The sequence below is a fragment of the Gymnodraco acuticeps genome, unplaced genomic scaffold (assembly GCF_902827175.1).
Source record: "Gymnodraco acuticeps unplaced genomic scaffold, fGymAcu1.1, whole genome shotgun sequence".
Lineage (NCBI taxonomy): Eukaryota > Metazoa > Chordata > Actinopteri > Perciformes > Bathydraconidae > Gymnodraco > Gymnodraco acuticeps.
In genome coordinates, this window is record NW_022990501.1 from 1,001,196 (window position 1) to 1,014,420 (window position 13,225).

A 13,225-nucleotide genomic window follows, 5' to 3' on the forward strand; every position below is an offset into this window, starting at 1 on the left:
CTAGCGTCACATATATATCTAGAAGCAAGCTTGCAGAATTTTTATACACAGCATTTTTGTAAACGGAGGAGCTACAAAAATGGCAACGTCAAAGAAAAGCACACCGTGGTCGACCGAGGAGGTGACGACGTTCTTACATCTCATTGGGGATGATAAAATCCAGCGGGAGCTCGATGGGAGCCCCGCCTACACTGCGTTGCTACCCCAGGTCCTAAACTGTAATGGCAATGCGCCACGGCCTCGGACGGCCAGCGAGGCAGCCCGAGGCCAGAGCGAGGACGCTTAGGGACACTTAAACGGGGCTACCCCGCTGCAGTGGAAATGTGCCATAAGTGGCGCTGTACTTCTGCCACAAAATACACCAAAAGCAGCAAAGAAGACTTCTCGCGCGCATGCATGGTTGCCATGGTTGCCCTTCTGTTTATTCTCTGCGCTGGATTTAGCAGCAGGTGGGGTTTCGCCGGTCAACTAAAGTTTAAATCTTCCGGACAAAATTAGAAAAGTGCCGGTCAAAGGTCTTCTTTGTTATTTATTGAGCTTTAAAACAAATGAATAACGACTCTATATAATAATATAAGAATAATACACGGAGGACGGAGCCTCTCTGTATCCGTGGTCTCATGCAGCTGGCTGATCCAGTAATGAGTGACCGACAGTAAAAACAAACATATTTATAACTAGTTTAGGTAGTTTGAGAGGTAATTAAAATAGCTAAGGGTGATGATCTAACTTGAAGTGTGTGTTTTGTTCCGCTCATCGCTCCATCACAGCGGGCGGAGCTGCAGGTGATCATGCAGAGCTGCGTGTCTCCTCTCCTGTCCGATTAGACTTCACTCGCGTTTATGTCCATATGTCCATATCGATCAAATCTAGCTGGAAGCTCCTGCTGGGTGCACTGTCCTGCGAGATACCGGGACCTGGCTCGAAACACTGGGGCTATTGCGTCATCGTTAGCAGGAAATGATCGTTATTGGGCGTAATCACGGAGCCGTTTGGCCCCCCAGAGCGCTTCGTTCGCCTTGGGACTCGTTATCGTTTTCTGCGTTTCCATGTCGGCCTCGTGTGGCCGAACCGTCTATCTCAGTGGTTCTCAAACTTTTTTCAATAATGTACCCCCTTTGAAAAACAAAATTCAGCTAAGTACCCCCCGATCAGCGCAAAAACAATTTGTTAAGAAAAAAATGCCTATATAAAGAGGTACAGTACAGTGCTGCACCATCGGGGTCTGATTTGTTAAAACAACAATATTGTAACTGAGAAAAACTTATGCTACATTTCAAATGTTTACAATCCATCACTAAATTCATGGCAAACCAATTTCAACATCATGAAATAACATTAAGGCAACATTAGTTGCATTGAACTGATCTTTTTAATAAGTTGTACTTACAATATAGTGAGAAACATGGGCTTGTGCTTCACTGAGGAACTTTGTTATTCTCAGTGACAGGAATGCCACTGCAGTTATTACACTTCGCGTTTTGAAATATGTTTAACTCTGTTAATATAAAACCCACACTGCTCAAACTTTGTTACTTTTTGCTAAAATTGGTATATTTATTTATTTTGGGGTGTGGGGAATGAAGAGAAACAAATATATGAGCATGGGATTTTGACCCCTCATATAAACAAATGCATAATGCTGCACTATACTTTGCGGCCACACGCCGTTGCCAAGCAACGCTTATTGTTTAGGTGTCCTTTGATAAGCAGGCAGTCAATTAACTAGAACTAGCTAAATCTGATAGATTTGGACATAAACGTGCGAGAGAGAGAGAGATCAGATCAGCTGCTGCTGATGGAGAACACGCAGCTCTGCATGATCACAGCTCCGCCGCTGTGACGGACCGTTGAGTGGAGCAAAATTAAATAGACTAAGAGTTAGACCTAACACACTTAGCTACTCTGGAACTAGCTAAACTAGTTATAAATATATGTATTATTTACTGTCGAGTCACTTAGGCCGGTTAGACAGGTTCAGCGAGCTGCACGAGACTGACGGACTGTCAGGAGAGGGAGAGGAAAAGAGAGCACCCCGTTTATTTTTCCCATGTTATTATCCAGAATTACTGTATACCTTTGAAGAAAGTAGTTCATCTACTATTAGTAGTTTGTTTAAATGCATTAATTTAGTTGTTTTTTTCATTAACATAAAATAAATCTCACGTACCCCCTGCAGTACTCCAATGTACCCCTAGGGGTCCGCGTACCCCCATTTGAGAACCACTGGTCTATCTGATAGAGAACTGTAGCAGATACGACCGTTATCTTCCTCGTGTGGCTGCAGCCTCAGTGGTGGTGTATTTGAATAAGGTAGACCGTTTTTACCTCTAAGGTCCGGAGTGACAGCTGGACTCAGTCTAACTGACACTCCCACAGTTCCACAGTTCTCACTCTGACCTTGGCTGTCACAACAGTCATTTCGGCTCATTTGACAAAAGAGCAAACACATGACAAGCACTTTGACACATAAGCTCCTGGGCTTTTGGACACGGCAGCTCTAACAATAACTTTTGGTGAAAAATAAATGTGTAGAAGTTAACTGAACAAGCATCACACACAACCCCCACACCAAAACCACCAACACTCTGTCTGCAGGATCAGACAGGCTGTGTGTGTGGTGAATAGAGAGTGAGATGGAAGCAACTGAAGAATGTGCCCCAACTAAAGACTTGGGGCACAAGGCTATATCTACATTTATGCTGGAGCTGTACTCAACTCAATGATCTGGCCTTCAATAGAGACATAACCAGCAACTACATTGAAAGGCCTGATCATTAATGAGTACTTTTTCATGCAGAAATGCTGATTTCAGCCTCTCAAGTAAAGTATATTCAGATTTTCTTGGTTTTGAAGCATTTGAAAGTGAATATTTTGGAATAACATAACACATTTAAAGACATCTCCTTGGACTTAATAACTTTCATGGACATTTTGTCACTTTATTCTGACATTTTCTAGACAAAACTTATGAATATAATCCTCTGTTTCAGGCAAATAATGAATGAATAGCCAGAGTAACCAGATAAATGACAGAAACGTACTCTATGGTTTTTAAAAACGTCAAGAATCTTAAACGTACGCTTGGAGAAAAAGCTTCTAATTGCCTGTGCCTTCTGTGACCTGACTTGTCACATTCAACGCTTCCACTAGGAACGCACCCCGCCAAAGGAGGAGAGACAGCTGCTGCTAACAGCATCAGGGAGCGCTCTGATTGGCTTACAGCAGCTCTGAACATAATCACACCGTCCTCCACCTGGCCCTCTGTGCTTATATCAGCACTAACTCAAACTCATATGTCGATAATGTAATGGTGCGTGCAATGTGGAAATTTGGTGTTAAGATGTTCCTGGCAGGTGTGATGGAGGATGTGAGATGTTTGTGAATTTTAATATTATTATTATTATTAGCTTACTCATTTTTTCCTTGTGTGTTTACAGGCTGCATGTCCACATGCTGAATGGTGCACTACTGGCATTAATATTCCCTGTAGTCAACACTAGACTGGTAAGCAACTAGGACTGGAAAATCTCCGTTAAAAACTCTTTGATGCTCCATTTTTCTGTCTCTGAAGTGGAGGTGTCTTCATAATCCAGATACTTATTTTTTGATGACAGCTCAGCAGGGGAACAAGTTAAATCCCTTAGCTTTGACATGTTTAAGATGACTACTTATCTTCTCTTTCTCAAACATTTGACAGTTTTATGATTGTTACAGTACATTTAGCATCTCCAAAGAAAATAATCTAAAGAACTAAATTCAAACATTTGGAAAAGAAAATATGGTCTCAAGGGCAAAGCTTAATTGATGATGGGAATCTATTTTTACTAAAGGAAATCGCTGGCTGCTTGAAAGGCTCTCACTGACAGCTGCAGACGAGCCCCAGATGCAGAAGATAATGCACTCTAAAGTATATTTGCTTACATTTAATCAAGTTTGGCCAGTTTGAGCTTTGTCCAACATGATCCCTGTGAAGATCAAATGTTCATACTACAGAACAGCTCGTACCAAAGAAAAGCAAAGGCTTCCTGTCATAACTCTATTTCCCTGTTTGATAAAGAACCTATTTTGAACAAAGAAGTATGTCTGCACAGAACTAGTGATGTGCCCTATAGCGTCAATAGAACATAATGTAATAGGTCATCTTGCTCTTTTCAAATAGTCTTCACCACAGATCTAAAAAGGAATGTGAGGAATGAACATGATTTTTACAGTTTCAACAGAATTGACTAAAGAGACAGCATACATCTACTTGAGTTATACATTTGTATTAAAAATGTAAAAAGTAGCAGTATCATTTTATAGATTATACCATTGATAATAAGTATCCCTAGTCGTGCAGATGGTTTCTTCTAAACCAAAAAGGTATATTTATTGCTAAAGTGGTTTTCATTTTCATTCTCCCCTGAGTCTGAGGCCCTGATCTTAGGTTAGCTTTAGCTCTCTGATGCCACGCTCCCTAATAACTCTACTCGCTAGCTGTAGAATAATGGATAGAAATGACTCAACAGACTCCGACTGAAGCGCTGCTCTCATGCAGAGCCAGCAGAGCACAGTTCAAACTGCAGCCAGCGCCGGTTATTAATGCTGCTCTGAGGTCAGTGCATTAGAGCGCGGCGCAGACAGAGTGCAGGAAGTCCCACACTGATTTAATGTCCGTCCACACCAAGAATGATAACTATAATGATAACTTTAAATACACTCTGCACTCTCTAGCTGTGTCTGAGCCGTACAGTGGATGGTTATGAGCGGTTACTGCCGCATGTTGTGCAGGGAATATGCATAAGGTGTGAAAAATAAATAAAATACACTTTATTGCTAATAGAAAATAAATGTTAAAAGACAATTGTATTAATCCACCCTCCTGTGTGGCTGACAGTGTTTCTATCATACATCAAATCACTCTTAATGAGTTGATTGACGGTTACATCTCTAAACATAAAAAAATATATATTTTAAGTTTGGTGTTTACCAAAGACGTGATCCTAGGTTTCATGGAATAGAATAAAAAAAACAATCTAAAAAGATGAATCAACTACACCACAATGGCCACAAAGTTGTGATGTGGACCCTTGTGTTTTTAAAACAATATATTTATAGTTATTTAAAGGTCCCCTATTATACTCTTTCAACAATATAATTTAGGTCTCAGATGTTTAAAAAACATGTCTCTGCAGTGTTTGGCTCAAAATACCCAGCTGATCGAGCATTGTAGCATCCCATAAAGCCCTCTGTTTTCAAAAGAGCTGATTACGTGTCTGTTGCTTTCAATACAAATGAACTGGCACTTTTCCTGAAACTTTCCGGATCTATTAACACAGAGGGGACACATATTTATGTATAAAACACTTATAATAATAGGTGACCTTTAAAACTAGATGCGATGATACAATTCTTAGAAATATGTCATTCAGCATGCAAAGGAAAACAACTCCTTTCTTTGGGATTTGAGACTTTGCACACTATTTACAGTACATGCACACAAACCTATATAACACTAAAGGATAGGGGGGGAAATCAAAAAAAAAGGGCCTCTTTAAAACGATATACATTATAAGCAAATTGGATAAGCAAATGTTCTGCTTAATGTGGGTCGTTTAGAAGTGTAATGGTGTATTCTCTTCTCAGCTGCCGTTTGAGAAGGAGATCTACTACATCCAGCACTCCATGCTGTACCTGGTGCCTCTATACCTGTTCAGGAAAGGAGGTTAGTGTTGACCTCTCCACTCACATTGACACTTTAGTTTTTAGTTTTTTTTAGTTTAGTCAGTTTATTGAACATGTCAGAAACAAAAACATACAACAATAATATATATATTCTCTTTTTTTCTTGTCACTCAAATTAATAATTATAACAAAGTACAAAAAACAAATAATAACAAACAAACAAAAAACAACAATAATTCTCAGATAGTCTGTCATGTTCAACAGGGGCAAGAAGAAGCTTAAAAAAACGTTTCTGGTCCTACCCCCCTAGCATATATTTTTCTTATAAATAAAACATTCGGTCATCGTCATCAGCGACATGTTTGTCTTAAACTCAAGGTGAAATACCTCTCATGTACCAACCACACAAGGCTACCATGACCTTTTTTATCTTTGGATGAATTCCATTTAGTTGAAGGTGTTTGAGTCAGTGCACCTGCTGTGTCTTTTACGGCTCTCCTAAATCACGTAATTATCTGTTTACTCCAAACCAACACCTTTTGCTCTCGTTACAACATGAAGGCGTCTGTGCATAAACTGGAAAGCTCATTTTGCACATCTAGATGCATTTACAGTAACCTCACCTGTAGGCAAGACATGCTACAAACATGTAGGTACAGGGGGACATTCCTGTGAGTGCTTAACTATGGTTTGGTTGAGAGCTTTAAAAAAAAGATTTCATGTCTAAATGTAACTAGGGCGCATCACAGTAATCCAACCTCTGCATGAAGCGCCTCATTGTTCATTAGCAACGTAACACTGGAGCCTCGCAAAAGGAAGCGTTCTTTGTTCTTGTTCAAACTGACATAATCGGTGCACATTTAATGTCTTCCCCTGGTAGTTCTCTAGCAGCAGTGAGGAAACAGGAAAAGACAGTTTGACACCGCATCCTGTTACCGTGGTTGCAGGGTGTTCCATCTGTTGACATGACTGACGTGTTGCAAATGCACAAACACAGGGGAGGTCAGCTGGGCCAGAGCTGCCACATTCCGTGCGCTAGCTCGCTCTCTCTTTAACCTACATAACTGAGGTTGTTTTTTCTGCAGGTGTGTACAAGCCGGAGCCTCTGGGGGACATGTGGTGGGCTCTGCTCTCCACCGGCCTCCTCTTCCTCTACCACTTCCTCTTCCTGCAGCTCCTCGGCCTGGTAAGATGGAGCCCTCTGCTGGCTACAGCACTATACGTCCCTATGCAGAGAACATGAGTGAATGGTACGATCCCAATGCCTCGCCCTTATGACCTGGACCCTCGGAGACATAACTGACCCTACCTGGCCGAATGATAGGCTGCAAGAGCTCGACAGCGCATATAAAGCACAGTTGTTCCAGCAGCTCATGAGTCAAACAAGCAAAGGAAAACTGTGATTGAATGATAAATAAAACTGAAACGGTATAAAGAACAAGACACATAACATCTGAATACATATACACCTCTCCTGTTACGCATTGGATGATTGCACCTCCTTAAATGATGTATAAATGTGCAGATTCAAAACACGTTAAATGCTAGTGTGGGATTTGGGTGTTTTTTTCACTGCCTAATTTGAACGTCCTCCAGGCTCTTGCTTTTGATTCAGGGCTGATACTGACTCATTCAATGTCATGTTTATCTACCTGTTTTAGCTCGTGCCTGTTTGATGCCGATTTAAAAAAATACACTTGAATTGCAATTCCTTTTTTAATTTGAAGATTGAATATTTATATAGTAAACTAGTACAAACAAGCTTCATTAAGTCGTCTGTATTAGAATAAGCATATTTAATTCTACATTACAATTCACTTATCACAGTAAGAAAAGCAATTACACAACTATTACAAAAACTTCAGACTTTAAAAGTAAAATGTTACACAATATGCTTCACACAATACAACAAACCCTTCCTGCATCTGCACACAAAGCACTACATGACCCTAAATGACTCAATAATAACAACAACGATCAATACATAAAAAAAACAGGAACTAAAGAAACATCACATCTCCTCACAGTACAGTGAGGAAACACCAGAGGCAGGATTAGACATACAGCATTTAAAAAAAGAAAGGACTTAGTATACCAAAATGAAGTAAGGAGAATTGAATGGATGGAAGGATAAATACAGATGAATTAAAAGCTAGACTAAAAAGGTCTTGAGTTTTCTTGTATGCTTCACCTTGTTTGTTTTTTTCTGAATTAATGGATAATTCATTCATTTTGTTGTATTCCATGTTGATTTCTGTTCCGGCTATACAATGCCAGAGTGCTGTAAGTGCTTCACCAGTGGCTGTTTAAGGGCCTGTCAGCTCTGTTCCTGCATTCTCATGATTTTCTTTAGAACTCAGTCTCTATTTCGCAGCTGGTTACATATCCTATTCTTTGACACTTGCAATTATTTTGTCCACCCCGCTGTACATAGAAATTAGAGGCAGCAGCATGAGTGAGTCACGTTGAGTTGAACAGCAATTAGAAGTGTAAATCCACTTGAGTTAGAAACCAAGGTTAATAGAGGGGATGAAAAAGGGTCAAATGGTGTCTGCCTGGCTGCAACATTGTGTGCAAAAGTACACGGAAGTATCATGAGTATCAAACTCTCACATAAAGTCACTTTTACCAACCTTTATTTTTCCAATTCCTTCAAACGAAAGGTCTCGCTCTCTGAAATGATTGCAGGTTATTCACATCACCCTTTGGTTCCTAATGAAGCATTGAGAGCAGCTTGGTGCATTTCCCCTTTCAGCCAATCAGATTGTAGGACCTGTTTTTTAGGTCTTTTGATCCTTCATTTCACTTAATGCACACCTCATATCGGCATTTATTCTGAAACTCTGGTCTTCATGAGACTTCTCTGCTCTGTTAACTTTTCCGATTGAGTTTTATATTGAGAATTCAGAAACCTATTTTGAGTAAATATCAAAAATGTATATTTAATCTGAATCTTGGCAGATGTTTGTACTTTTCCTGCAAGCGGTTGAGCTTGCCTAATGATAACCCAAAGTCCACAGGCTTTATTTAGCGTATGTCTCTTTTTAGTAAGTATTCTTTCATGTGAAGGCACTTGCGAGATTAGTTTTTTTAAGTGTGGTTGGACACTGGTTCTCAGGCTTCTTCTCCATTAGCTGAAATATGGGGGATCAGTTTAATGTTGGTTGGGGCAGAAAAAGGGCCGGCAAGTTAATCATCATTTATTTACATTTACAACTTTGGTTTGTGATGTTTATGGAAACAAGGAAATCCAGATAAAACCATTATCGTGCCACATTCTGGGTTAAAATAATGACCTTGTTTTGTGTTTCGCACTACGGCCTTTCCCTTCTATATACTTGGACCATTTTGACTAAATGACTGCCTTATTGAATATAGTTTACCCAAATGTTGAACGTGTCAAAGTATTTAGGTCTCAGTAAGTTGTGGAAATGCACTATAGCATATTTTTTACAATAAATAGTTATGTTTAGCTTTCAGTAGGTTGTGGCAGTGCACTATAACATATTTAAATTTATTTATTTATGAATGTGTAACTTTTGTTTATATACTTTTAATATTAAATATGTATATGTGGTTTTCAGTAGATTGTAAAAGTGCACTAAACATAACGACGTTGTCTTTTTTTTAAATTATAATATCATCATATAATATATTTATTTTATTCTCATATTTTTACATTTATAATTTACTCAAATAACTGTTTGGTATGGACCAGAGGTGTAAAGTAACTATGTAGATGTACTCAATACTGTACTTAAGTTCAATTTTGAGGGACTTACTTGAGTATTTCTATTCGTGCTACTCTGTACTTCTACCCCACTGCAATTCAGAGGTGATTTGTGTTCTTTTCCTCCACTTCATTTGTTTAATATCTTTAGTTACTTTACAGATCTGGATGAATGATGTGAAATATAATCAAGTGTTGAATCAGACTTTAGTTCCACCTGGAGTAAATCCACCAGCTACCCTGCAGTATACAAAGTCATTCAAACTAGCTGCACCTTTACCAGCTTTGAGAACACTTTCATGATCAATCATTATAAAACATATCATATTATTCTGAAATGGACCAATCTGCATAAACAGTACTTTGAGTATATTTAGTTGCCAAGTCTTTTCTACTGTTAACTTAAATAAATGGTTATGAAGCAAAGGACACTCAATTGAACTCAGCCATGGTAGTAACACTTATTTGATTGCTACTAGCATCATATGATGAACATGTCTGCCTCTGTCTCTCAGGCGACCGAGGTCAACCTGAACAACATGCTGTGCCCGGCCGTGTCCGACCCCTTCTACGGCCCCTGGTACCGGGTCTTGGCCACGGGCCACCAGACCCTGCTGACCCTGGTTCACGGGAAGGTGCTGACCCTCCTCTCGCAGCACACTGGCTCCATGAGCAGGTTTCTACTGGACACACTCCGACTGCGCAGCAAGAAAGTCGACTGAACGTCCCTTAGGATTCACACAGACCCAGCCTTTCTCTCTAATGTCTGCTCTTGTCACGGAGACTTCTTCTTCTTTTTTAATCAACATTTTTAATGCATCTTTTTAGGACTTACCAATGTTTTACTGAAGCAAGTGAGCATTTCAGGGCCAGTGGATCAATGTGTCATTCTTTTAGTGTGGTACTTTCATTTTAAACCTTTATTTATCCAGGTGTATCCCATTGAGATCATTGATCTCTTTTTCAAGGGACACCTGCTCAGTAGTTGTACTACATTCATTCATACTTGCATGCACAAACATAATATGCATTTTAGGGCTGGTAGTAAGCATCGTGGAGTTTATTTTACAATACGATTTTGGAAAGAAGAATTTTTAAAGTATATTTCTCAAGCTGCCTTTTTTGTACGTTTTCAGGACAGGAAATAAGTCACCAATCTGCAGTTGTTACACTTTGAGTTCTTTACTAGTTTTGCTATATCATACAAAAGCTGCCTTTTTCTGTTAGTCTCAAGTGTGTTCTGAAAAAGATTGTGTATGTGAGATGTTGTAAAAGTGAATGCTTGTTTATAGTCGGATGTCTGCCATGTATGATGTCTGCCATGTATGATGACTGTCATGTATGATGACTGTCATGTATGATGACCTCTGTGTTGTCATGACTGAAAATGTGTTCATGTTGTCCCTCTGTTCCCACATGTACATCATGAGTAGCCTCTTTTCTGCGTTTCTGTCTCCAGCCCTCTCAGATCATTCCAGTTGTGATAATCAGGGGACACAAGGATGTATTACATGCAAAAAATATGAAAGACGATACATGGATATACACAGTTCCTACCTTCGCCAAGGAGGTCGTTTTTTATATCAAACCATATTTGTTTGGGTATGACCGTCACTGCATCGTTGATGTTTGCAGAGACGGAGAAGATCTTGACAAAATACGCATTTATCCTGGAATTGGACACTTGGAAAAAATCTGTTGCTCAATCTTTGAGATTATCTACAAGGCACCTGAATTCTCTCCCAGGCTCAGTTTAGTGCACAGGAAACGCATCATCATTGGATCCGCATGAAGTCACTTTGGGTCATTAAATGACGAGCCATTGGAGAGAAAGTATTAACCAGCATTGGCCATTCAGTAATGGTTTATATCATTTCACGTGTTGGGAATGAGTGTGTATGTTACTGTAGCATATAATACTGTACTTCACTGTAAAGAAGGGATAAGACTTTTGTATTCTATCAGTTTGAGTGTGTGTGTGATGTGCTGACAATAAAAGTTATTTCAGTTCACATTGAGTATATTAAGCTTCTTTTTATATTCTAACCATGTTCATGGTACATTTTTAAAACCCTTGTCTTAATTAACACTTTCATTGTACAGTTTTAAGATCATTCCCATTTTCCCTGAAATGTATTAGCAAATATCTAAATCTAAAACGGTTCCTTCAGTCTGTATTCGTTTACCATGACATGGGCTATTCTGGAAAACCCGATATAGTGGTGTTCTGGTTCCCAGAATGCAGAATGACTCAATATAATTGGCCTACAATTGAAAGTGAAAGTTTGAGTCATGGACTCACCAAAGGTTATAGCGTAATGCTTCCTAAGTATACATTTTGATAAATCATTTATAACATAATTACCAATAGTATTAACTTGTATCTGGAAATCTAAAATCAAATCAAAGGTCTTTTATATGTGGGCATGTTCAGGGAAAATGGCACGCAGTTGGGTCCTTGGAAATGACAACATAAAAACCTTGTGAAAAAATGTACTTTACCTTTTTTCTTAATTGTTTGTTTTACTAATAACCAAGTTGTTATTTTATTCTTAAGCAATTGTTATTTTATTTTTGTTGTGGTCCAACTAAATGTTTCTTTTGAAAATCATCAAACCAAATAATCAAAAATAGGGTAAAACGTAACCCACAGAGATCATTATTTTGTTATTAGGGTTGGCATGCAGCAGTAAAACATTCTGGGTAGTTTTGTGGATCAAACCCCGACAAGAGTCAAGTCCAGAAGCCAGCAGCCGTTTTTGCTTTTAAACTTCGCCAACTGGCTCCAGCTTCACATTAAACAACAGATTCCCGACAAGAGTGAGCTTACTTATTCAAAAATCTACTAACTTCCTCAATTAATACGTCTTTCCAGTCCAGCACGCTGAAGCCACGCTGCTGTCTGACTCATACAAACTCTGGCTTGTGTAACATATATTTGGACACATTGTTCTCTAGGGCCAAAAGCTTTATGTGCAGCAGCGATTCAACTGAAGTGAGATGTAGCACCGCGTCAATACAGGCAGTCAAGTGAGGGGGGAGGGGAGGGGGGGGGGCTGCAAAGAGCCCTAAAGGTGGGTTAAGAGCAGAAACATGTTTAAAGTATGATGCTCTTTACCACAAGAGCTTGTCGTTGATGCATAAACACACAGGGGAATATTGGGTATAAATGTACTTGAAATTCAAATAATTAAACCTCACAGAATCATTTTATACTCAGGATGTGGAGAGCTGAGAGGCGGCAGGAAGCACTTACCTGTTCTCCTGTTTCCTACCCTGCCCCTCGGTCAACACACACACACACACACACACACACACACACACACACACACACAATCACCGCTTCGGGGAAGTGAAGGGTAATGGGACTGATATGGTTGACACGTTATAACAAATGGCAAGGCAGTATAAATGCCTGGTGAAATGAAGTGGATGTAATGGAAATTGAAAATGGACTTGGTGTAATAGCAGTTCATTTATTCAGGCAGATGGAGGCCCAGAGGCAGACTCAGCACAGGAAGCAAAGTGCTGGTCAGCACCGCGTTCGTGTGTGTGTGTTTTACACCAGCAGCAGACTGAACTATTTCTTAGCACTTAAAGCCCTGAATATCATGTAACCGGCAGCAATGTATTTTCAGACGAGGACTCGGTGCTCAGCGCTTTGGGTGGAGGAACTTGCAGAGACGTAGGTCAGGCATGCTGGGGGGGGGGCTTCTCCTTATTACAGTCACCATCACACTTTGTGCAGCTCTGCATGTGTTACCAGTACGACCCAAAAAGCACTGATAGAAAATGATTTAGCTCAAGGAAGTGTGGTCTGTTGAACCT

The 13,225-nt window shown here is 39.7% G+C and overlaps 1 protein-coding gene across 2 annotated transcripts in view; it reads left to right on the forward strand.

Annotated features, from left to right (window-relative positions):
- The window catches only part of LOC117552952 (transmembrane protein 164), a 32,959-nt gene extending 21,550 nt beyond the window's left edge, over nt 1–11,409 (forward strand). Inside the window, exons 3-6 of one of the 2 annotated variants that reach the window (XM_034226672.1) lie at nt 3,441–3,507; nt 5,629–5,707; nt 6,753–6,853; nt 9,913–11,409. In XM_034226672.1, coding sequence (XP_034082563.1) covers nt 3,441–3,507; nt 5,629–5,707; nt 6,753–6,853; nt 9,913–10,119 — 454 coding nt within the window. In that variant the 3' untranslated portion in view covers nt 10,120–11,409. The remainder of the gene's footprint in view (nt 1–3,440; nt 3,508–5,628; nt 5,708–6,752; nt 6,854–9,912) is intronic. The other variant, XM_034226673.1, reaches the window with a different exon arrangement.
- The last annotated feature ends 1,816 nt before the right edge of the window (nt 11,410–13,225 follow it).